At 42.7% G+C, this 26,619-nt stretch overlaps 1 protein-coding gene across 6 annotated transcripts in view; it reads left to right on the top strand.

Moving 5' to 3' along the window:
* Window positions 1-26,619, top strand: part of CTPS2 (CTP synthase 2) — a 177,107-nt gene that overhangs the window by 8,548 nt on the left and 141,940 nt on the right. For 3 of the 6 annotated variants that reach the window (XM_075060326.1, XM_075060336.1, XM_075060341.1), the window contains 5 exons: window positions 1,692-1,897; window positions 15,661-15,831; window positions 16,564-16,668; window positions 22,012-22,124; window positions 23,061-23,144. In XM_075060326.1, coding sequence (XP_074916427.1) covers window positions 1,692-1,897; window positions 15,661-15,831; window positions 16,564-16,668; window positions 22,012-22,124; window positions 23,061-23,144 — 679 coding nt within the window. Of the gene's footprint in view, window positions 1-1,691; window positions 1,898-15,660; window positions 15,832-16,563; window positions 16,669-22,007; window positions 22,125-23,060; window positions 23,145-26,619 lie in introns of all 6 variants that reach the window. The other 3 variants (XM_075060330.1, XM_075060339.1, XM_075060346.1) reach the window with 2 other exon arrangements.

Here is a 26,619-nt window from a genome sequence, read left to right on the forward strand (position 1 = left end):
TGTGTATGCATGATGATACACTGGTATGATGATGATACTACAATAAACTGTAGAAAACTCTTAAATGTGGTAGTCTACCTCTCCTACTAATCAAGATATCATCATCATCATGATAAGCATTTTCATAGCACATTAATTTTCAAAGTATGGTATAAATATAAATTAATTCTTTCAATGTCTTTTGAGAGCGAAATGTTTGTGTTATCCCCAGTTTTACTGATGGGAAAACTGAGACATAGACAGGTGAGGGGTATATCTGTACTGCAGAAAAAACTCTTTATCATTAAGTTTCAGTGCTTGGGTCAATTAACTTGAGCTCATGGGGCAAAACATAGAAATGTAGATGTTCCCACTCAGACTGGAGCCTGGACTCTGAGATCCACCCTGCTTGCTGAGTTTCAAAGCCTGGGCTCCAGCCTGAGCAGGAACATTTACACTGCTATTTATAGCCCCATAGCAAAAGCTCTGTGAGCTTAAGTCAGTTGATTCGGACTATGAGACCTGCTGCCATAGGGTTATTTTTTGCATCGTAGACATGCCCTGTATAACTTGTTGAAGGCCATTAGTGTCAGAGTCAGTCAGGTTTAGGGCTCAAGTTCCTGGCTTTGAGCCCAATGCACAACCCACTAGACTATGCTATGTCTTGAGGTTGTAGCAGAATGCCAACCTAGACAAATGGGGGTCAGGACACTCAGAGTATGTCTACGCTTCAGGGAAAGTCTGGTCTCAGGCTTGAGCCCAACTCCCCCATCTATCTACACACAAATCTATCTGACTTGGGCCAGTAAGCCCTCAGGACCCATGCCCAAAGACCCAGCAATGGGGTTGGGTCCAAGCCCAAAGTCCAACTGAGACTAAAATCCACAATACATCATTTTTCAGGGTGGATGCAGCTCTGGCCCCAGGTGCCCCAGAGTCGTGTTCTGAGAGTCTGCCATCGCTATCCAGCAGTCCCATGGGCCAGTGTTTCTGTCCTTTGGCTAGTCTTGGGATAGAATCAACTTCCAGGAAACTGAAGCAACCCCTGGTGCAAGTGCAGTCGCCCAGAATTACATTACCATTATATTTATGATGTTCTTTTAAATCTGAGACTTTGCTTTTCCATCACCACGCTGTCTTTTTACTTTGCAGCAGATTGCAAGTCTTCAAATTATTGTTTTCTGTTTTCAGTATCTATCCATGGGGTAAATATGTAAGAAAAAGGTTCTGGACTAGTTATCAGTAGTGCCATGCATTGTTCTGTGGAAGATCTGGTTCCATTTTCCTTTTCCAGTCTGTTGCTTCTTGGGCATAGTGGGAACAGCAAACCCTCTGGAAGAATAGTGGCTACATGATAAGCTCTGGGGGAATGAAAGAAAGCTGGAAAACAGGGTGAGGGGTTCCTTTGGTTTGGACAGTCCTGCAAAAGTTCAGTCTCTTCCTCTAAAGATAGAACTGTCAGACAAAGGTAAAATGTATTGTGGTTAATGTCGTTGGAATGAAAAATCCTTGAACTGAAGTTAGCAGAATATGTATGAAGTGATTAAAAAACTTTAAATTTAAAATGATTTAAAGTCCAAAATTGTGACTATATTTAATTTTGATATTTTGGTTTCTGAAGCTCATTTTGGCTTTCCTTTTCTGCATGCTGATTTAGTGTGATTTCTAAGGATAAACGTGTGTTTACCAAATGTGCTTTTTGTCACTGTTAGATTTCCAACTCAAGACCTATGTGCTGCTACTCATTTTCCAATGAAGTACATCCTGGTTACCGGTGGTGTCATCTCAGGCATTGGCAAAGGAATCATTGCAAGCAGCATTGGCACCATATTGAAATCATGTGGTCTACGAGTCACTGCAATCAAAATTGATCCTTATATTAATATAGATGCTGGAACTTTCTCACCGTATGAGCATGGTATGAAGAGTGATGCTGTTTCTTTTACGTGCCTAAGTTCAATTAAGTTTTATTTTCATAAACAGAATTTAAATGTATAATATTTTTGAAAAATTATAGATAGATCTTTATTATCAGGTCATCCCGTCCTAGACGGCTTGGAAATAACAATATGAGATTCAGCTTGGAAATATAAACTCTGATACAATGAGAACAACAAATCTGAACATAGATATTTAGGGAGTGGGAACCTCTTGGAAAGCAGTGATGCCGAAAGCTCAGTTAGATATGATCTTACAATGCAGTATAGTGACAAAAAGTGGCGCATGGAATTTTGGGCTGCTCTGCCAGAGGCATCATGTCATAGAGGTAATAAGGACTCTCTAACACAGGATAGATGAGATAGTACCTAGAATGTGAAATCAAAATCAGTGGGATTGCACAGATGTAACAGGTTATAATTTGACCCACTGTGCCCAGGCACCTCCTCTGTCTCACTGTGCTTAGCACTTCCCCCTCTGGCAGTGGCAGGGCCTGAAGTAAATCAACCTCACTCTGGAGATAGTTTGTCTTCCCACTCTGTGTTTATTTATCAATACACCTCTACCCTGATACAACACAGTCCTCGGGAGCCAAAAATCCCTACTGTGTTATAGGTAAAACTCGTTATATCAGGGTAGTGGCGGCAGGGCTCCAGCGGTGATTTAAAGAGCTCTGGGCTCCGTCCACTGTGGGTAGCCTGGGCCCGTTAAATCGTCGGCCAAGCCCCACTGCTGGAGCCCCACGGGTAGCAGTGGCAGGGCTCCAGTGGTGATTAAAGGGCCCAGGCCTCCCTGCACCAACTGGAGCCCTGGGCCCTTTAAAGCGTCTCCGGAGTCCCGCTTCTTCTGCGCTGTATGCCAACCCGTGTTATATCGGGCCACGTTATATCGGGGTAGAGGTGTATTTTCAAGGTAGGCCTTGGGGCAGGCCCAAGGAGTGCTCCTCCACCAAACAAAAGAGTCAAATTCACAAACAAAAAATAAAGGGAGATACCTTTTCCTGCTGCGTCCGTCTATGGGGGCATAGGGGTGTTTTCCTTTTATTGGCTCTGGGATGTCAGTCCTTCCCCTAAACAGGCACTCAGATTTGGTTGTTTCCCCTGTAGGGAGGAGAACGTCCTCTCAGTCTGGAGAAGCCTCTCTCCCTGTTGCCCCTAGCCTTGCAGCAGCTTGTCTCTCCTCCCACTCTCTCATTAGAGGAGGAGTTTGTAAAGGTCTCAGGCCTGAGGTAAACCCTTCTCAGATTATAAGAAAAAGGGCCTTTATTGTACTTACATACATACATGCCTTCCACCACTCCCTTACAGCTGTCCAGCCTGACTTTGTCACGCCACTCATTTTGTTCTCAGCACCTCAGTACCAAATATCAACAAATTGGAGGGTATTCAAAGAGCAACATCAATAGCTAAGGGGTCATAAGGCTTACAAGAAGAGATTTAAATAATTAAATATGTACAATTTGACTCTGTCAACAGACCCAACTTTGTTGTTAATTTAAATGCCAGTCCTGTGTAGAGAAGGACTGTCAGAAGGAGATTTGGGTTTGAATGAGGTCAGTTGGATTGAAAACAAGGCAAAAAAGTTCAAACAAGGGCAAATGTGTATATTATTGGAGAGTGGCTTAGTAAAGACAGCATGATTGGATCTACCAACATGTCTTGGTCAAGCTCTTAGACAAAACTCCTATATCCTTCTGATATGCTTAAACACCTAGGAGAGAGAGTTGAACCTGACACCTCAGACATGAATTAAATAATACAAATTAGAATAGATTGGCTGGGACAAATACATGTAGGTGCCAGAAGGATGTGGCTATGCTGCTAACCAGCCAGCTTTGGAAAGCATCTCACAACCCACTAGCATTAGTTGAGTGTACGTTTTAGTCTCTCACCGAAAACTGGAGTTTTGTAAATGTTTAGGAGTTGAAGTTTTAAAGCTTGTTTGATTACATTCAGTTCTCCATACTTCTTGTATGGAGTTGATCATGACGTCTGAAAAACAATTCCTGATGAGTTATCCAAATCTTACATGGTCAAGGTCCAGATTTATAAAGGAAAACACTACTTGCATCCTCTGCCACATCATTGATTTGCTCATCATAAAATAAGTTGTGCACAGCATTAAAAAATGTACCTCCTGCCAACAGTAGTATTTTAAATTACATTTCTTAGGCAAATTCTGGCAGTGGGTCTTTAGTCTACCTTGCAGTTTTTGGAGGCAGAGACAACCTTGTTGGCTTTGGGTGCAGGCTTAGCTTTTCCCAGTGAAGCTAAGCTACTCCAGTTCTTTTTGTCTCCAGAGCTTCAAGGGCTGCAAATGAACCAAAACAATTTCAATTGTATATCTAAAACATGATATGTTAATATGATCTACAAAATTTCATTGCAAAGGTTTCCCCCTTTTGCAGGCTAGTCCCCGTTGCTATAGCAGAATAAATGCCAAAAGAGCCCAGAGGTAAAAAGTGTGTAAATTGTTTCTCTTTGCTCCTAAAGTGAAGTGTATTGAGGGGCTGTATAGAGGTGTATTTTTGCATCAGAAAAGATGGGCTCTATGCTCGGGAGACAGTTCTGAGGCCAGAAAAGGGACTTGCTCCCAAAGTGAAGCAGGAGCAGTGCACCAAACAAACCAAATGTAGCCTACCCAAGGGACCTCAGGCTTCCAAAATGGCCACAATGGGTATGTCAGAGGAGAATGATAGAACCATGGTCAACTGCACAAGCAATGCTAGGTATGTCTACACTGCAGCTGGGAGTATGCCTCCTAGCCTGGCTAGACAGACAAACACTAGCTCTGCTTGAGTTAGCACACTAAAACTAGCAGCCAGGATGTTGTGACACTGGCAGCATCGTGGGCTAAGCATCTGAGTATGATCCTGCACAATCCCCCTGGGTCCATACTTCATAGAATATCAGGGTTGGAAAGGACCTCAGGAGATCATCTAGTCCAACCCCCTGCTCAGAGCAGGACCAAGCCCCAACTAAATCATCCCAGCCAGGGCTTCATCAAGGCTGACCTTAAAAACCTCTAAGGAAGGAGATTCCATCACTACCTAGGTAACCCATTCCAGTGCTTTACCATCTTCCTAGTGAAAAAGTTTTTCCTAATATACAACCTAAACCTCCCCCACTGCAACTTGAGACCCTTTGTCATGGTATAATTCCCAAATCTGGACCTTAGCATCCCAAAGATTGGGTACCAGCATGAAAGCCTCTAAGCTTAATTACCAGCTTAGATCTGATAGGGTGCCACCAACCAGGAATTTCAGTGCCTATGGATGTGCTTGGGTCCCCAACTTCCCGTGGGACCCAAGACTCAGATGCCCTGAGTCCTAACAAAGAAATAAACCATCCCCCACCTCTCTCCACCCAGAATTTCCTCTCTGGCTAACCTGAGAGTACTGATGCACCTCTTTACATCACAATACAAGAAGCATGTCTCATCTCTTCCACAAAGAGACAAACCAAAGACAGGAAACAAAAGATTCTATCTCTCTCCCTTAGCTTCTTCCCACCCTGGGACACTAGGAGAGTTAAACACAGAGACGTTTTCCCTCCCCCCTGTCTTTCCTTTTCCACAATTTCCTGGTGGTCACCTAGAAAAAAAAAATCAACAGGTTTAAAGCAAAACTTTTAAAAAAAAAGAAAGAAAGACTAGAATAACAGTTCTCTGTAATCTAGATGGTAAGATACAGGGTTTCAACTTATAGAAAATGATATAACAATAGAAATAGGGATAAACACCTATCCAAAACAATACAATTTAATAGTACTCATAGCCAAATACACATAAAGACTCCACCAGCCAGATACACAGATGCAAATACAGCAAAACAATTAAAGACTATACTTTTGCTACTTTGTATTACAACTGGGAAACAGAAGCATTAGAAGGACTGGAAATAGATCCTCTCATAGCTGAGAGAGAGCACAGAACAGACGAAGACCCAAGACCAAGAAACCCCCACAATTCCCTCCTTAAGCTTTTGAAAATCCGGTCTCTGATTGGTCCTCTTGTCAGGTGTTTGGTTCCTTGTGTAACCCTTTACAGTAAAAGAAACATTAACCCTACTATCTGTTTGTGACACCTTACTCCTTTGTTTTGTGATCTCTACCACTGAACAGTCTAGCTCCTCCTCTTTGGAACCCCTTTCAGGTAGTTGAAAGCAGCTATCAAATCCCCCTCATTCTTCTCTTCTGCAGACTAAACCCCCAGTTCCCTCAACTCTTCCTTAAAGTAATGTGCTCCAGCCCAATCATTTTTGTTGCCCCCTGCTGGACTCTTTTCATTTTCCACATCCTTCTTGTAGTGTGGGCCAAACTGGACCCAGTACTCCCGATGAGGCTTCCACCAATGTCGAAGAGAGGAATGACACGTCCCTCCTATCTGCTTGCAGTCTCCTACTTATATAGCCCAAATGCATTATCTTCTTGGCAACAAGGGCACACTGTTGACTCATATCCAGCTTCTTGTCCACTGTACCCCTAGTCCTTTTCTGCAGAACTGCTGCCTTGTCATTTTGGGTCCTAGTCTGAGCAGTGCATGGGATTCTTCTGTCCTAAGTGCAGGACACTGCACTTGTCCTTGTTGAACCTCATCAGTTTCTTTTGGCTCAACCCTCTAATTTGTCTAGGTCCTCTGTAGCTATCCCTACCTCCCATGCATCTACCACTCCCTCCGTTTAGTGTCTTCTGCAAACTTGTTGAGGGTTGCAGTCCACGCCATCCTCCAGATATAGTGAAGATTTGAACAAAACCGGCCAAGGACCGATCCTGTGGGCACTCCGCTTGATAGCTGCAAGCTAGACATGGAGCCAATGATCACTACCCACTGAGCCCGACAATCTACGCCCGCTTCTGATCCCACCTTATAGTCCATTAATCCAGCCTATACTTCTTTAACTTGCCAGCAAGGATACTGTGGGAGACCGTATCAAAAGCTTTGCTAAAGTAAAGGAATAACACGTCCACTGCTTACCCCTCATCCACAGAGCCAGTTATCTCATTATAGAAGGCAATTAGGTTAGTCAGGCATGACTTGCCCTTGGTGAATCCATGCTGACTATTCCTGATCACTTTCCTCTCCTCAGAGTGCTTCAGAATTGATTCCTTGAGGACCTGCTCCATGATTTTTCCAGGGACTGAGGTGAGGTTGACTGGCCTGTAGTTCCCTGGATCCTCCTTCTTCCCTTTTTCAAAGATGGGCACTACATTAGCCTTTTTCCAGTCATCTGGGACCTCTCCCGATTGCCATGAGTTTTCAAAGATAATGGCCAGTGGCTCTGCAATCACTTCCGTTAACTCCTTTAGCATCTTCGGATGCAGTACATCTGGCTCCATGGACTTGTGCTGGTCCAGGTTTTCTAAATAGTCCTGAGCCACTTCTTTCTCCACAGAGGACTGGTCACTCCTCCCCATGCTGTGCTGCCCAGTGCAGCAGTCTGAGAGCTGACCTTGTTTGTGAAGACGGAGGCAAAAAAAGCATTGAGTACATTAGCTTTTTCCACATCCTCTGTCACTGGGTTGCCTCCCTCATTCAATGAGGGGCCCACACTTTCCTTGACCACCTTCTTCTTGCTAACATACCTGAAGAAACCCTTCTTGTTACTCTTAACATCTCTTCTAGCGGCAACTCCAAGTGTGATTTGGCCTTCCTGATTTCACTACTGCATGCCTGAGCAATATTTTTATACTCCTCCATGGTCATTTGTCCAGTCTTCCACTTCTTATAAGTTTCTTTTTTGTGTTTAAGATCAGCAAATATTTCACTGTTAAGCCAAGCTGGCCACCTGCCATATTTACTATTCTTTCTACACATTGTGATGGTTTGTTCCTGCAACCTCAATAAGGATTCTTTAATGTACAAACAGCTCTCGTAGCCTTCTTTCCCCCTTCATGTTATTCTCTCAGTGGATCCTGCCCACCAGTTCCCTGAGGGAGTCAAAGTCTGCTTTTCTGAAGTCCAGGGTATGTATTTTGCTGCTCTCCTTTCTTCTTTGTGTCAGGTCCTGAACTCAACCATCTTATGGTCACTGCCTCTCAGGTTCCCACCCACTTTTGCTTCCCCTACGAATTCTTCTCTGTTTGTGAGCAGCAGGTCAAGAAGAGCTCTGCCCCTAGTTGGTTCCTCCAGCACTTGCACCAGGAAATTGTCCCCTACACTTTCCAAAAACTTCCTGGATTGTCTGTGCACTGCTGTATTGCTCTCCCAGCAGATGTCGGGGTGATTGAAGTTCCCCATGAGAACCAGGGCCTGTGATCTAGTAACTTCTGTTAGTTGCCTGAAGAAAGCCTTGTCCACCTCATCCCCCTGGTCTGGTGGTCTATAGCAGACTTCCATCACGACATCACCCTTGTTGCTCATACTTCTAAACTAAATCCAGAGACTCTCAGGTTTTTCTGCAGTTTCATACCAGAGCTCTGAGCAGTCATACTGCTCTCTTACATACAATGCAGCTCCTCCACTTTCCCTCCCCTGCCTGTCCTTCCTGAACAGTTTATACCAGTACTCCAGTCATGTGATTTATCCCACCAGATCTCTGTAATCCCTTGACTGTGCCAGGACTTCCAGTTCTCCCTGCTTGTTTCCCATGCTTCTTGCATTTGTGTATAGGCACTTAAGATAACTCGCTGATTGTCTTGCTTTCTCAGTATGAGGCAGGAGTCCTCTGCGCTTGCCCTCTCCTGCTTGTGCTTCCTCCCGGCATCTTGGTGGCTAGCCTGTGCCATCACCTGAGCAGCAGTGTTCACACTGCTATTTTTAGCCTGCTAGCTTAAATAGAGCAGGCATATATCTGTCTACCCAGGCTAGGAGGCATGCTTCCAGCTGCAGCGTAGACATACTCAGCGTTGCTTGTGCAGCTGACAGTGATCCTGATGGAGGGTGGTTCTCTGTGCAAGCAGACGGAACAGAGCTTCTGTGAGGAGTCAGATTCTTCAGAGACTGGACCCATCCCCTGAATCAGCCAATGTACAAAGAGGAGACATTTTGAAAGGGACATTAGGTGCCCTACTCCCATTAACAATCAGTAGGAATTGGTCATCTAATTCTCATTTGTGCTTTTGAAAAATCTTCCTCAAGGTTAGCACTGCTCCTACAAGACCTCTAACCCCCTCAAAGTCAGACTGTGCAAGCCTTTTGCAAAATTTTTAAAGTCTGCCAAGAGCTAATGGAATTCTCAGACGCATCAACCTTTGGGGACTCCATTAGCCGCTGGAAATCTTTAAAAAATATTTGCTAAATGTCTGCATAGTCTCACACACAGAGGGCTGGAAGTCTTGCATCCTATTTAGTTTTGAGTATCTTGGTTGATCCATACAAAATCCTGAATGAAATAACCACACTTCCAGAAAATACTGAAAGTCACACTATCTCATCATCTGGAAGATGGACTGGGTGATCTAATAGGCTTTTTTCATCTCTATGTACTATGAATGCATTTAATGTTACTAGGCCAACCTATGTTTGAGATACAACGTTTGAAAAAGGTGATAGACCTTTCCAAGAGCTCATTTTTCAAAGAGTTTCCTAGAAAGTTTTCTGGCAGGAGGCCACATGTAATAAATTGCAGACAGAAAGGAGTCTTTCTGAGAAAGGTAGAAATGAAGGTCAAAATTGGGTTTATAATGGAAAGCTCATTATAGTCTTAACTATAAAGTCACTTTCTCAGTTCCATGATAAGGCAAATCTTTGGCAGTTTCATTCTTGTCAGTTTGATAGCTTCAGAAGTTACAGCCTGTGGTGTGAATGTCCTGTGGGTGGTTAATGTAGTGGAGAACTGGAGAAAACTCCCTTGAGTGCTAAAATATTTCCAGCTGTTCTTGGAGTGGAAGTGTACTTTGGTATCTGTTTAAAATGAAAAGGGGCTTATTCACCACAGGAATCAAATTCAGGACTGGGTCTTGTCAATTTCAAAGTCTAGAAGGCAGGTGCTTTGAAGAACTGAACTATTGCTTTTTAAGACAGAGGGAAATATGACTTACGGAGTAGCAGAGCAGCACTTGAAAGGGGGTAGCTGAGATATCAGTGCAGAAGCAGCCTAGTCCAACAGACAGGCACAGGACTGGGACTTAAGGAGAACTGGATTCTGTTCCTGGCTCTGCCATTGCCTCATTGGGTCCTGCCTTAGGTATGTTGCCTGATCTATTGATTGTGTATTAATTATATTGATCAATTAGAAATACCAGTGACATTCTGTGGGTTGAGAGGGTCCTGGCTCCTGATCAGACCCAGAAGTATCAGAGTTATCAGAATGATGAGAACTCTGATGTGCACAGCAGACACACTCACACTTATGAAAGACCTTCTGTCTTCGTAATATTTTTATTAGTACTGTTAGCAATGTCACAAACACTTCCATTCCGCGAAGAGGGTAGAAATAATATAAAATGAGTGTCTGAGCATCCATATACTCACACCATCTCTTGCAGAACAACCCAAAATGTTAGTCATCATCCTCATTGTCATCCTTACTACCAGTCATCGTCCTGGCCTCTTCCAAGGCACGCTGGCTGAAGTGCAGCTTTTATGTATTCAGCTGATTCCCATTGTGCCTAATGCATATTCAGTAAGGGTCTCAGCCCCTTTTCCTTGTCTGTATTTCCTCACCCTACTGAAGTTGTGGTACTCTTCTCCTGTAAGTTACTAGACCTTTTAACTCAAGTTTATTAGCATATTCGTCAATTAGTGACTATGGCATTCTTGTGGTTAGATATCTGCTGATGTTCCTAATTTAAAATATCTAAAGCTGGTATAAACTGACATCTGGTGGTTACCTGTCAGCAGTTTAGTCATACTCATTTATTAAAGTAGTCTGTATTGTGCTATCTTATTATCTAGGGTTACTCCTGGCTAGCTTTTTGGGCCTTAGGCCTTGATTAGTTTAGCTAAGCCAGGGGTTCTCACAATAAAGTTTTTGGTGGTCTCAGCGTGTGGCCACCAACTCTTGCTGGTGGCTGCTCTGACAGTTTTTCCTAAAATACTTAATTAACCTTAAGAAAAAAACCAATAAATATGCACACGTTCACATCCAAATCATTGTAATTTATTTATATAGTAGGAAGGTAGTAGGAAGTGCACCCAGACCTTGTTCCTATTCTAGTATTTGGCGGGTGTCACAGAGCGGGAGCCCCTCGCCCTGTCTGGAAGCTGCCAAGCCCTGAAGCAGCCCTGAGCCATTGAGCTACTGCGTTAACTACAGCATCTGTAAATAGGCAGGGGAAGCACTGACCAGTCTCTCTGTCCCTGCCTCCCATGGCTCTTCAGTGAGACCCCACCCCAGGGAAGGTGGGTCAGGAACTCACTGGCCACCTGTGGAATCCTAGGATCCATGCCCAGATCGGGCGTGATCAGGGGAGCTGCTCAGGAGTGCCCCAGCGATTGAATGGTGCAACCACGTCCACTGACAAGAGCCAACTCCAATGCCATGTACACCAGCCCTGTGTGTTTCCAGAGGTGCTGCCTGGCACCCGTGAGGAGGAAGCTGCGTGGTGCAAGGCCCAAATCCTGGCAGTGCATCTCGCTGCCCTTGGTAACAGCTATTCAGGAGCAAAAGTTGGGTATGGCAGGGAGGGGCCACTGCTTTGTCTCCTCCAATCTCCACCCATGTTTTGGAGGCTGTTGTGGCAGCAAAAAAATACACTGGTGACTGCATGTGGCCACAGTCCCCACATTTGAAAAATGCTGAGCTAAGCTATTGTCTTACAGGCCTAACGGCTTTTAGGCGCATTGTATTATGCCTTAACTTATACCTGTGTCTTATCTACCAATGCCTGTAGGCTACAGGTAAATTGTTTAGGCAGTACTTCTTAAATATGAGTACCTCAAGTTAATCTGGACCTAAGTCCCGATTTCTCATGTCAAGTTGTGCTATTTTTTTACATGTGTAACTGGAAATTATCACTAGAGATATTCATTTAGATGAAAAAGTAAGTAAATAAGAGTGCATTTATTATAAAGGAAAAGAAAATCCTATTTCAGATATAAAAAGCTATATCTAGAACAAGCAGTTTAATGAAATGTTTACTAAAGGTGATAAAGCAAAGTTCCTTTGACTGCTGTATGCAAACTAGTATATTTTTAATAAAGATTTCATTGTGTGTCTGAATACATACCAATCCTTTAACAATAGGTTATAATAGCTCGTACTATCAAATAAAAGTTAAAAAGTCTATTTATGTACTTATTGCTGATGATAATAATATAATAGCACTCCTAATCTTCAAAATGCTTTTACAAATATTAATTAAACCTGTTTACATTAATGAAACATATTTCTGGGAGCAATTGTAAATTTTCAGTAGGTGACTTTTTAAATGAGGGACAAATTTTGCACTAGATTATGTTCAAGTAATTCTGTGTCCTGCACTGAGGTTGTGCAGTTTAGCTGAGGGCAGAATTTTGCCCTTGTTTTTATGAAGGTATTAATATTACTAGATTTTTATCCATTAATAATTTAAAAAGAATACCAGCAATTCTTATTTTTATGGACCAATCTCTTGCCATATGTATTTTAAACCATATTAATATTTGAATTAAACAGATGACAGAAAGCATCAACATAAAATGAACTCCTGTGTTTTTTTAAAAACCTGTGAAATATAAATGGATCTAATTAAAAAAAGGAAAAAATCCTGCTCCAGGGCTAAGCCTTTGTAGGCTATATTTTAGAGTGGCCTATGCCATGGAGCCGCCCATCTCCATTCACTGTGTCATTCTACTAAACCAGGGGTGGCCAACCTGAGCCTGAGAAGGAACCATAATTTACCAATGTATATTGCCAAAGAACCACAGTAAATGTCAGCAGCTCCCAGCAGCCCCGCTCCCAGCACCTCCCATCCACCCACAACCCCTCCGATCATCACCTCCCCCTCCCTCCCCACACCTTCTGATCAGCTGTTTCATGGTGTGCAGGAGGCTCTGGTGGGGGGAGGAGCGAGGGCACGGCAGGCTCAGGGGAGGGGGCTGGAAGAGGTGGAGTGGGGGCCGGGCCTGTGACAGAGCCAGGGGTTAAGCAGTGAGCATCCCCCAGCACATTGGAAAGTTGGTGCCTGTAGCTCCAGCCCTGGAGTCGGTGCCTATACAAGAAGCTGCATGTTAACTTCTGAAAGCCGCATGTGGCTCCGGAACCACAGGTTGGCCAGCCCTGTCCTAAACCTTGGGACAGCATCCATCAGGTTTGACTTCCTGTAGCTCACATTAGTGATGAAAATCGGGCATTAAGTCAAAACTGGATGTAAAAAACAAGGTCTAAATATATCTATATATAAATACAGTAACTCCTCAGTTAATGTAGTTATTTTCCTGAACAATGCAACTCTAAGTGAAACAGTGTTAAACAAATCCAATTTTCCCATAAGATTTAATGTAAATGCGAGGGGTTAGGTTCCAAGGAGATTTTTGGGGGGCAGACAAAAGGCATTATATACTGTACAGTACTGTACTGTGGTGGGGAGGTGCCCCTGGCTTACCCCTGGGGCTCAGGGCTGGGAGTGCAGGATCTGGGATGGATTTAGGGTATGGGAGGGTGCTCAGGATGCGGGGTCTGGGAGGGATTTAGGGTTTGGGAGGGTGCTCAGGGTAGGGTCTGGGGTCTGGGAGGGAGTTAGGGTGTGGGAGGGCACTCAGGGTGGGAGTACAGGAGGAGGCTCAGGGCTGGGGCAGGCAGGAGGTGCAGAGCACTTACCTGGGGCAGCTCCTATTTGATGTAGGGGTGCAGGTGGCTTTGTGCAGTGCGGCACCGCCCCCATGGCCACAATTCTGGGAGCTGCCCCACCCTCCCAGCAGGCAGAGCCACCTGGAATACAGGGGCTTTAGGGACAGCAGGGCCCTGGGCTGAGGGGGCCCCGGGGCCCTGGCCTGCATCTCTAAAGCCCCTTTCAGAATGCGTCCCTGCGAGCACAGTCTGGAGGACTCAGGAGGAGCAGGGGCAGCCACACAGCCAGCATACCCCTTCAAAGCTGGCTGGAGATAAGCGGCACTTTGACAGGACCCTGCAGCCTCTAAAGCCCCTGCGTTCCAGGTGGTCCTGCCTGTGGGAGGTGGGGGCAGCTTCCTCACTCGCTTGCTCCCTCCCTTCCTCCCAGAAAGTCCTAAGCACCGCCAAACAGCTGTTTGGTAGCGGGGTAAGCACTGGGAGGGAGGGAAGAGGAGGAGGCGGAGAAGAGGAACTTGTGCAATGCTCCCTTGTAAAGTCAGCCAGACGACATTATAAAGGAGCATTGCACAACTTTAAATGAGTATGTTCCCTAATGGAGCAGCGACGTAACTTCGAAACAACATTAAGCGGGAGGACATTAAGTGAGGAGTTAGAGAGAACAGTTACCTGGCTTCTCGTTTCCCATTTTGTCTGCATCCAGGTTAATGTAAGTGGCATTTTAGTTGCAATAAATGTTTAGACTTTTTCAGGGGATTGAAATATATAAATCTGTCCTCTTTCCTTGCCCAGTGTCATCTAATGGGAGACAGAAAGGCATATTTCAGTCTTTTAGATCATATTATCAGTTATCTTTTACAATCCCAAAACATTTGCTCTTTAAGGGCCTGATCCAATGCCCATTGAAATCAATGGAAAAACTCTCACTGATTGAATCGGGTATCGGGTCATGCTCTAAAAGAGTAGGCTGTGTAGTCTGGAAATATGCCAGCTTTCCCCCACTATTACAGTGTACCAAATTCCAAGTCTTCCTCAAAGTTTGCAAAGTAGCCTTCTGTATCAATAGTTTTACAACTAATCAATACGGCTCTGTATGCAACACTCACTTTTGCTCATCAGTAACCTTCTAGCAGACACCAGGATGACTGGTCCCTTTGATTAGAATGCTGCCAGCAATGTAATTTTAGCTAGCTGAACCCACAGTTCAGAGTTCCAAAGTTAATCTTTTCATGATTTCCAATTAGCCAAAGTTTCCTCATTCTTTATTCTCAAAGAGCCTTCTCTTGAGAGGAAGTGGGTATCCTCAGCCCCTATGACTTAAATGGAAAATTAATAGCACACTGGAGGAATTTAGCATCTCACAGGATCAGATTGTAAATCATCTACCCTCTTGTGTAGTGCATTTTCTTTCATTATTTGTTCAAAAAGAGTTTGATATCCTGATGGACACGTTTTTATATTGCAACTGTGTATTTACATATTCTAGAGCGTACATTCAAAAGATTTTATCTTTGTTTCTACAATATGAATCCAGCAAATTATTCAGTCATTGATGTGTAAGAGCAGTGCTCTTGCTGAGGTACTTTTCAGTTCTGCCAAAACACTTTCCCATCTGATTTCATATGGAGCCATGTTGGAAGCAACAGGTGTGGTTTCCTCACAGGCTGATGTTTAAAAGAGGCATCTTTAGAGATCGAAAAAAGGCTCTAGGCTTGATCCAAAGCTCTTTGAAGTCAGTGGAAAAATTCCACTGACTTCAGTGGTCTTTGGATAAGACCCTAGCTGTGGATATGATGAACCAGATATTTATGCTGAAACAACTGAATGAAAACTAGGGGTAAATTTTTCAAAAGTTGCTAAGTCACTCATGCAAATTTTACCCCAAATCTGAGCCTAAAATAATTAACATAATTGAAATAAAGCACTGCATTTCATTGTGCTTATTTATACAACACCTTTACTAAAATGTATTTATTATGTTTGTAGAATTCCTGCCATTTATTTAGTAATTTGTAATCATTGCTTTCCTATGTGTTAATGTAGGAGGAAATCCCAGTGCAATCTATTTTTTACCTTTTCATTTTGTTTTTCAGGTGAAGTTTTTGTACTAAACGATGGGGGAGAAGTTGACTTAGACTTGGGAAATTATGAAAGATTCTTGGACATCAACTTATATAAAGATAATAACATCACCACTGGAAAGATCTATCAACATGTAATCAATAAAGAAAGACATGGCGATTACTTGGGAAAGACAGTTCAAGGTACTTTCCATGTAGTTTAAATTCATGCAGATTAGTTGAGTTTCTAATAAGACTGTTTAGAACAATTACACGGTAACTTTTATTCACTCAGAGGATTACTGACATTTGCATTATTGGATTAATGCGAATGAAGTGGTCACTACAGAAACTTTCCTGGATTTATGACAATTTTGTTGATAAATTGGACAACTGAAATTGTAAGTTATTTGAGGTCAAGGACAGTTTGAGTACAGCAGGTAAGTGTGCTGAAGCTGCCTATTCTTCTAGTTGAGCACATCGTTCTGTCCTCCAGATGATCCAGGAGGAGTTTGCTTCCCATTTGCATTCCAGTAATCAAGTTTTACTTGCAACTGAAATTTGCTCTTTATAAACATACATGCATCTATAAATATTGAGGAAATCCTTTTAAATTTGCATGCAGTCATTCACATTGGAAGTGCTGGCATGCTCATCCATTCAGCTTTGAGAGGAGGCATACTGCATAGAACAGCTGCTCTTTGCTGCCTTGGCTCCACCCTTCTTCCTTGCCAACAAGACTTGGCTATACTTTAATCTTCTGGAGAGACTTCCAAAGGCTCAAAGAAAGGAGCACCATGCCATGGGGCTGCTACTGCTGCCCCCTTTCATCCCACCAGCTCAGTTACCCCACTGGGTTTTTCTCTCCTCTCTAAGTAGGAAGCAATATGTGGTCCTACATTAGGAAGTGCTTCCTTTTTTCATTTTGCCTTGCAGTTGTTCCACACGTTACTGATGTTGTTCAAGAATGGGTGATGAATCAGGCAAAGGTTCCTGTGGACAGTGACAAGAAAGAGCCACAAATATGTGTCATTGAGGCAAGTATGAAATTTCCCATCTCTGTAGATGTAATCCATGGGGCTGGGTATGTGTGATGAATAAACAGAGCTTTCTTTTCCTCCCTTGTTTTGTGTTGTGTATATATGTCAGACTGAGTTGATGTGGATAGCAACAACAAAGACACACAAAGACTGTATGGCCCTTGGCATTAATTCTGAGTATGTTATGCATGGCTTACTCCCTGTGACTTCCATTAATGTGATTAAACCCCCATGCAGAGCACTGAAACTTGCTGAAGAATGTCTCCTTAGGAGCTGATTCTCTCTTAAAGCAGCCAGTTCTTCTTTGAGTGTTTGCTCATATCAATTCCAGTTAGGTGTGTGCGCACGCCGTGTGCCCGGATGTCGGAAACTTTTCCTTAGCAGCTACCCGTCAGGCCGGCTGTGGAGCCCCCTGGAGTGGCGCTGATATGGTGTTCTACATATGACCCTGCTGGCCCGACCCCCCCTTCAGTTCCTTCTTACCACCAGTGATGGTTGTTGGAACAGTGGTCTCTTGTTTGCAAGTACTGCACAACTCCCTAGCTACTCTACTTATCTCTGTATATAGTTACCCTATTGTTAGTTAAGTGTTAGTTTTTTGTTATCTTTAGTGTTAAGTATAGTTGTTAATGCTTGCAGGGGTTTTCCCTTTTAACGAGTGCCCTACGGGGCTACGGGGAATGCCATCCCAGGTCTTCAAATCTTGCAGTTCCTGTGGTAAGCCTATGCCCACGGGCGACCCCGATGACTCCTGTCTTTGGTGTCTGGGAGAGGCCCATCAGGTGGATAAGTGCAGGATTTGCAAAGCATTTAAACCTCGCACTAGAAAGGAGAGAGACATTAGACTGAAACAATTCCTCATGGAGTCTGCCCTTCGTCCGCCTCAAGACTGGGCCCCAAGTGCCTCGGTGCGGTGCACCCCTCCAGCAGTATCGTCTGCCGAACTGAAAAAGGACTTGGCATGCCCCTCTAGGGCTTGACGATCTTCGGGGGTCCAAAAGTGCTCTCCCTGGCACTGCTCCCACTCCCCGGCCACCTGTAGGAAACAGGCCTCGGAGAAGCCTTCACAAAGGCCTCAGACGGTAGTCGCACCCCCAGCACCACTCGAACCAACACCGCTCTACACAATGGCACCGCTCTCCATCGCGAGACACCCTCCGCAAAACCACCGCTCTCTGTCGCGGCATCACTCTCCGGCATGGCACCAATCATGGTTGCACTCCCCTGGCCAATCTCCACTGAGGCAACAGCACCGCTGGACACCGTCTGGATCCTGCCACTCCGCACAGCACCCATCCTGCTTGTCGGGGGACACAGAACTCCCCCTGACACAGTGCACCACCCCTCCTTGGCAGTCCCGTTCCCAGTCACTCTCCCTTTGGTCGGGTAGGGCATCGGGGACATCAGCGGTACCTCAATCAGGCCTGGGCAGTATCAGATGGGATACTTCAGCGCCCCACTGGCAGCCTCAGTGGCAGTTCTGGACCCCCTGGGTGTAGGGGGCACTTCTTCCAGGAGTCCCTCCACCTTCACGCTCTGGGTCCCGTATTCCCGAGGTAACCATCAGTCGTCCTCCTCCAGATCCCACTCAGTTGCTGGACCCAGCCCCACCCCTGGTGGAGACTACGGCCGGTGCCCAGGAGGAACTGGATCTAGTGGACCAAGGGACTGTTTCAGACCTGATCCTGCCGGTCGCCGCCACCTCATCTTCTCCTGATGAGGCAGTGGCGGGTACATCTACATCCGACCCTCCATCCATGGACTGTCAGGCTTTACAGGAACTCCTAGGGCGAGTGGCCTTAAATATGAATCTCCAGGTGGAAGAGGTAGTAGAAGAAGAGGACTTTGTGGTGAATATTCTGACACCAGAAGGGCCCTCTAGGGTGGAGCTACCCGTTATAAAGACCATCCAGTCAAATGCCAAAACAATCTGGCAGACTCTGGCCTCCATTCCTCCCATGGCCAAAGGGGCAAAAAGAAAGTACTTTGTCCTCACTAAGGGGTACGAATACCTTTTTTACCCGTCCCTCCCTGTGCTCCCTCGTGGTGGATGTGGTAAACGAAAAAGAAAGGCAGGGCCAGCAAGGGCCCACCCCTAAATCAAGAGACGCAAAACGTCTGGATCTCTTTGGGAGGAAGGTTTATTCTAACAGTGGCCTCTCCCTATGGATTGCTAATCAGCTTGCGATCCTTAGCAGATGCAGTTATAACTACTCGTCTGCTATCCCAAAGTTCAAAGAGCTCCTTCCATTGGACACTCAGCAGGAGCTGAGAGCCATTGCAGAGGAGGGCAGAATAGTGTCCCGGATTGCTCTTCAAGGCTCCCTGGATGCCGCGGATGTGAAGGCATGTATGCTGGCATCTGGTGTTGCCATGCAGCATAATGCCTGGCTTCAGTCCTCAGGTCTTCCGCCGGAAGTTCAGCAGACTATTTAACACCTCCTGTTCGATGGTCAGGGGCTCGTCACTGAACAGGCCAACTTTAGGTTATATAGCCTGAAAGATTCAAGGAACACAATTAAGTCTCTCGGCATGCACACCCCAGCAACTCAAAGAAAGCTGTTTAAACCCGAGCCCTCCCAGCAGTGGTCTGTCCCTGCTAGACCCAGGCAGGACTTCTCCCGTAGGAGGAGTAGATACACCAGGTACAGACCATTGCATCCTCCTCCAGGGCAGGGCCAGGGACAGTCTAAAGCCCCTCTGGGCCCTAAGCACCCATTTTGAAGATGTGCATGAGGATGGATTACCAGTGCATACCCGGACCAGTCACTCTCACTTTCTGAACTGCCTATCCCACTTCTACCGTTCATGGTCCCTTATCACATCGGATCAGTGGGTCCTCCACACAGTAGAGGCAGGCTATTCTGTCCAGGTCTGCTCCTTCCCGCCCTCCCACACCCCTTGCCCGTCCCTCTCCTGAGCAACCTCTCATCCAGAAGGTCCAGTCCCTCCTAGCTCTAGGAGCAGGGAGGAGGTACCTTGGGAGCTCAGAGGCACGGGCTTCTACTCACACTACTTCCTCATTCCCGAGGCAAAGGGAAGTCTACGGTTCACCAGTCTCTTCCCAGCAGATATCCTCTTGGATCACAGCGTGTATTTGCACTTGCTATGGCTTAGCAAAGGTCCTTCTGCCTGTTGTCACGGCTCACTCCATGAGGGCTCAGGCCTTGCCAGCAGCCTTCCTGGCACACGTTCCCCTCCAGGACATCTGCAGGACTGCCACATGAAGTTTGGTGCATAGCTTCACGTCACACTATGCCATCGTTCACCAATTACATGACGATATGGCCTTCAGCAGGGGGATTCTCCAGTCTGCAATACCTTGACTGACTCCCACCTCCGAGGTAAGGCTTGGGAGTCACCTAACTGGAATTGATATGAGCAAGCACTCGAAGAAGAAAACATGGTTACTTACCTTGTAATTCTTGTTCTTCGAGATGTGTTGCTCATATCTATTCCATTCCGCCCCATACACACTTTCCCGTCTGTTGGAGTAACCGGAAAGAAGGAACTGAAGGGGGGGTTGGGCTGGCAGGGTCATATATAGAGCATCATATTGGTGCCACTCCAGGGGGCTCCACAGATGAATTGCTGCTAAGGAAAAGTTTCCGACATCGGTGCACACACCTAACTAGAATAGATATGAGCAACACATCTTGAAGAGCAACAGTTACAAAAGGTGAATAACAGTTTTTTCTGATGTGTATATTTTCATCTTTCCTGGGTTTTCGCAAGCCATATACAATGGATTCCAGCTACATACACTGGATTAACAATATTAAGGAGCAGGACTTAATTTCCTTGATGATCTTAGAAATCAAGACATCATAGTCAATAGAAGAACTCTTCAAATCATAGCTTGCAATCTTCAGACCAAGGATCCTGTCATGTTGTTCACGATCATGCTTTCAAGAATGTATCTAAGAACTTATGGATTGAGGTCATATTTTATCTATTTTATTTTTAAGGTCTTGAAAAGGAGTATAGTCCCTCCTGTGTAAAGCACTTTGAGATGTATGGATGAAAAGCACTATATAAGTGCAAGATGGTAGTATTTATTATCATTCAAGTTTTAATGAAATTTCTGAAGAAGACATATCTGGGAATTTGAAGAAAGAGTATTTAATGGGCTTTAAAGGCCAGAAAGGACTATTATTATCATCTAGTTTGAACTCCAGCATAATGCAGGCCATAGACACTTATTTACTTCTGTACGAAGTATTTACTTTCTTTTTGAACTGTAGCATATTTTTTGGAAAGACAGTCCAGCCTTGATTTTAGCCTAAGGTTTCGGCTTGATTAGAAAGTTTCCACTATATTTATGAAGTGTACAATATAAATCCAATATTTCCTTTAAACTTAGAAGGAGCAATAAACAGAAAAAGTGCACAGGAACTTCCTTACATTAGATAGGGGTGAGGCTTGTCAGTGATTCTTTTCTCAAAGTCAGGAAACTTTCTGTAGAGACCAAGACAGGATCCTTGGTTTGAAGATTGCAAGGCTTTTAGGTTACAAATATAATTTATCAAGTGCAAATTGTTGCAGTAAGTAGGTTTATTATATATATGTCAAATACAGTAAAGTCTTTGTGTGTGGGGGTGTGTGTTTTAATTTTATTTCAACAAAAATGTGCAATGATTTCAGAAACCACAAGAGGGCAATCAGACCACATTCTGAGATAATTTTGCTTTTAAGGATCTTGATGGAAGACTGTTTAAGCAGCTCCAATCTTTCTATCATAGCTATTGCTGAATACGTTTTTTAATAAATTTAATTTATTCCTTACATCTGTCTTGTTCTGGCATAACATGTTTCTAATTATTTCTGCTTTTACCAGGGTTCCAAACTGGTGATGTGCAGTTTATCCCATTGTAGAGCTATGATAATAGCATTAGATGCCCTTTTCACATTTCCCGCATTTGTTATTAATTTAGAAAACAGGAAACTTAAAACATTTTCATTCTAATTTACCAAATTGCAGTTTACTGTATTGATAACTTGTTCCCTACTACTTGATTCAAGAAAGCAGGTGTCTTCAAGATACTGAAAATTTATATATAAAGCATATAGTTTTCAGTGGTAACAGACTTATTCTTGTGTAAAACTGTGCCCTCAGCATTGAAAATGAATAAAAACAGCATTGAAAATGAGTAAAGTTTTCCACGTGAAATGGCCCATGTAATGATACAAGATGTACCTTCAGAACCATACTTCATTCATTCTCCCTCTTACAACATGCACAACTGAGATAAGCAGTTGAAATTTTCAAGGCTCACACAGAGTAGAAATTTATTTTTTTAATTGTCAGAGCAGTAGTAAATTCTGGGCCTTCTTTTTCAGCTAGGTGGAACTATTGGAGACATTGAAGGAATGCCATTTGTTGAGGCATTCAGACAGTTCCAGTTTAAGGCAAAAAGAGAAAACTTCTGCAATATCCACGTTAGCCTTGTACCACAGGTAAATTAGTAAGATCATATATTTCAATTTTCAGTTAAGTTTTGCCATGTAGTGCATTCTATATAATTTTTTCAGGAGTTGTAGTCTAGGGAGTCAGTGTTTTAAAGCTTAAAGAGACAATAGCTAAAATCTTTGCTCTTCTGAAACCAGTGGGAGTTTTGCCGTTGATTTTACTGAAGCCAGGATTTCACCCAATATTCTTTAATAGTCTCCCTTTAGTATTCCAGGTAATGTGAGTGAAGACTAATAATACTAACTCATCTGTAAGGTTACATCTGCTTTATAATGCTGAAAATTTTGTGTTCTATCTAACCATAACTTTTACACCAAAAAATAGATTAGAAGTTTTTTGTTTTTTTTTTTAAAGTTGTAAATATTCATAGGCAAGTTTTTGGAAGGTAGATGTGGGGTGCTGACAATACCACCATATTTCCAGAATTTCTTTTGGATTATCTATATAGATAAAAAGGAGCATATTCTGTCCTGATTTACATTAACCCATTTACAATTAATTTCAATGGCAGTTGAATGGGTATATTTGAGGACAGAGTTGTGTACTAAATTCCAATCAGTTCCACTTGTGGAAGGTCATTGAAGGCCTGGCACTGTTTTGTGGAGTTTCCAAGGTACTACAGAACGTCCAGTTTTGGACATTTCTCCTCCTCAGTTCTGTCTCAGTTCTCTCTCTATACTGATCTAAAAGTGACAGTTGGCCTCAATTAGTGCTGTTTGGCTGGAAATTCCACAGGGTTTTTAATGCATGCAATAATACAGTGTTACTATTCTCCATTCTAACATATTGTGCTTTGCTTTGATGTATACTTTTTTCTCCTTGTCAGTATCCTTACTTTCACTGACATTTCTTTGTTTTTAACTATAATTGTCCTGATACTAGAAATGAGTTACTGTTTCAGCCTTTAAAATATATGTTTCCAGCCTAATGCTACTGGAGAACAGAAAACAAAACCTACACAGAACAGTGTTCGAGCGCTGAGGGGCCTAGGTTTGTCTCCAGATCTGGTGAGTTCCTAGGGCTATGATAAAATCTGTGTTTATAGGTCATCTAGGTGTATTGGTGCATGTAAATAATTCAAAGCATAAGGCTCCAGTTCTTTCTACTCTGAAAGGGAATCTGTCTTAGGCCAGGTCTGCACTAAAAAATTAAGTTGGTTTAACTGTCATGCAGGGGTATGAAAAACCCACATCTCTGAGCGGTGTATTTAAGCTGACTTAACCCATAGTATAGAGAGTGCTATATCAATAGAAGAATTATTCTGTTGATCTAGCTACCACCTACTGGGGAGGTGGATTACCGATGCCAGTGAGAGAATACTTCCCGTTGTCAGAGGTAGTGTCTACTTTGAAGTGCTACAGCCATGCAGCTGCAGTGGTGCAGCTGTTGCTGCTGTAGTATTTCAAGTGTAGACAAGACCTTACGAGGGAGGAGAAGGAAGCAACTTGAACCATACCAGTGTACTAAAAACCAAAGAAATTAAATGACAAAAATGTACTGAATGTTAATATACTTTAATCCCTCAAATATCATGGGGGTCTAGATATGCACTTCCCATTTAAGAGTCTTATAGCAAAATCTCTATACGTTCCTTTAAAAATCTAGGGTTAAGGTTGGATCTATTCTGAGAGGAATTCTTGAAATGTGAGGCTGTATCATCAGTTTTACTAATGAATTAAGAAAAATAATCCATCATTTGCAAATATGTATCCAATTAAAATATGGATGTTCAGACAAACAATTTAACTATAAAATGTGTGAATGAATGTGCAAAGGTGTCCGATTATTTCCTCAGCCTGGCCACCAGTATCACAGGTGAAGCGTGGGGTGGAAAGCAGGCTCCAAAGAGCCACTGTATGCAGAAGAGGCCAACACACTAACTAGCAAAGATATGCTTGTTTTCCAAATAAAATATGCTGCACTGCATAGAAGCCTATCATGGGGTACTTTGTCTTTGGAGCAGAGGTGAGACAAACTGCAATGATCTGAGCCGGAATCTGGTTCCTGGTCTGCTCTAGTGGCAACCCTTTGCTTGGGGCTCTGGGCAAAACCATAATATAGCTCTAAGGGCTCAGCTCTGCAAGGTGCTGGGCATTCCCTTAATGGCCTGAGCTCCCTCCCTCCACTGACTCTGTTGGGAGTTGAAGCTGTTTAGCACTTCACAGGAGTGTGTAGTATCTTGCAGTATCAAGCTCCTAGTAAGATACACAATTCTGCTGTTTGGTATAATTATGTTATTATACATCGACAACGTACACAAGTAATATTGTGTTCTGCCTTTCTTTTGTAAATTTTCTTTTTCCTGAACCTTTCCAAGAGATATAACTTTTTAGTCCATAAGTTCTTCTAGTTAAATGCTACTGCTTCAGTCATAAATTGCATCCTCGTGTTCGGAATACCAATTAAGTGTAATTTGGTAGAACAAAGATGTTGAATTTTGTTCCTCTCACAGGTAAATCAATAATCTCACTAATGAACACTGCAAAATTAATTAATCTGCCAGCACTTTGAAAGCCTGGCCCTTCGTGCCTTTCCCAGACAGAACTCCCATGGAGTATTCCGGCTATCAACAATGTACTTGTGGCAGACTTATTAAACTTTGCCAATTTTCTTTTCTAAAATCCAATAATAAAAATGGACTTTCCGATTACCTTAATTTCTACAAATTAGAAACCTCCTATCCAGCAGTGATTGCCTCATAAAATAAATGAATATATTTTTTATAACTCATTAAACTAAATATGTTTTGGTGGTTCATCATAAAATTGTTAATATTTTGTATGTATGGGGGAATCAGTTGTCCATACTAACTATAACAAATTTTACAGTTATATTTCACAAATCACCTGAATGGTTTAAATGTGGTAAGACTGAATACTGTTTGTTAAAAAAAATTAAAATACTGTCTATTTTCTGAAACAAAGGAAGAAATGTAAGATGCAAAAAACCAAAAACAAACCAACCCCAAAGAAAACACACACTGGCAAATTCCAAAATTTAAGAGTAATCTTTAAAAACAACAGTTGAGACCAAGTCACAGTGAATTCACCTCTACGTATAATAAACAAACACATGAGCGTTGTCACGAATAAAAAAACCCCTATATAATTATCACCCAGCAACCCTAATACTTACTCAAAATAAATACTGTTCTGTCATTAGGAAACTTGAAAAATAAACAGTATGATACAGTTTTGAAAAGGAAACAATTCTCTGCATACACTTTAGTGATCCATATCAATAAGCCTGTAATGCAAGACTGCCTACTTAGTTTTATTATACATTCACAACATTACATAATTTTCATATTAAACTACATACACATTATTATCAAGAAAAAAGCAATTATAGGCACCGTACCAGGATTTTTTACTGTTAAGGGATAAATATATTAACCAATTTTTCCATTTAAAAATATCTATTCAAAGAAAATATTTAGTTACTGAAATCAAGCTAATAAAAATACATAAGTCAAATGTATAAATAAAAGAAGTCAAACAATCCATAGATTGGCATTAAGGTTGTTTCATTGTGGTGCATTGTCTGCCATCTGATAATGATAATATCTATAGTTATATGTAGGTTAGGTAAGATTTATTACCTTAGCTACTCATTTCTTTGCTTTATTTCAGTTTTCACTATTTAAAAAAAACAGTGCCTATATTTTCACTGTAGGCTGTCTTAACAACCATTAGAATTCAGTTATCAAAATCCCTTCACTGTAATGCAACATCCTCAGTTTTGTAAAGGACATGATAGGTAACCACACTGTTGTGACTTAGTAACCTTAAATGGTTTTTGACGCAAAGTTTTAACTCGTACCCCATATTTTAAGATTTAGGGCCTAAATTGCAAACTCTGTGGCATGTAATTAACTTCAGACACAAAATGGGTACCTTGTTTCTGGAGACAGTTCAAGTAATTGCCTGTGCTTTATTTTGAAAATTAGACTTTTAAAAACTATTAATTTTTGATTGTGGAATGAAAGGAAAACAGATTAACGTAGTCACTTTCCCATATCCTGAGTTTGGGCATAAGAACAATATTTTTCCTACTATCTGTAGCTGTTGACCACTCAAACAGAGGGAGTAATCTTCTTCTAAGCTAATGAGCTTTGAAAAATGTCTGTTTGCATGCACAATGTCTATACATCCAAGGGACTCTCTCATGACATCTTGAAAAATTATATCTTGTCTGGTTGTCAGTGCTGCCTCCTTGAATTATATATTTCCTACTGTGCACCTGTATTTTATTGTTTTGGGAAATATAAACCAGCAGTTATTACTATAGTTTTTTTATTTCCTGCTATTGCTGATGCATTTAACTTTTATGACTCCATTAGCAATAATTTTACCGCAGCATGCAGACAACCCTCAACTCCTGGTGTCACCCACTTTGAAGCTGTGTGTTAAGAATTGTAGACTTCTCTGTAATGTCTTGAACACACATTGTCATAGCTAATAAAGCCTTTTTTCCAAGACA

Source organism: Chelonoidis abingdonii, chromosome 1 (genome assembly GCF_003597395.2).
Source record: "Chelonoidis abingdonii isolate Lonesome George chromosome 1, CheloAbing_2.0, whole genome shotgun sequence".
Lineage (NCBI taxonomy): Eukaryota > Metazoa > Chordata > Testudines > Testudinidae > Chelonoidis > Chelonoidis abingdonii.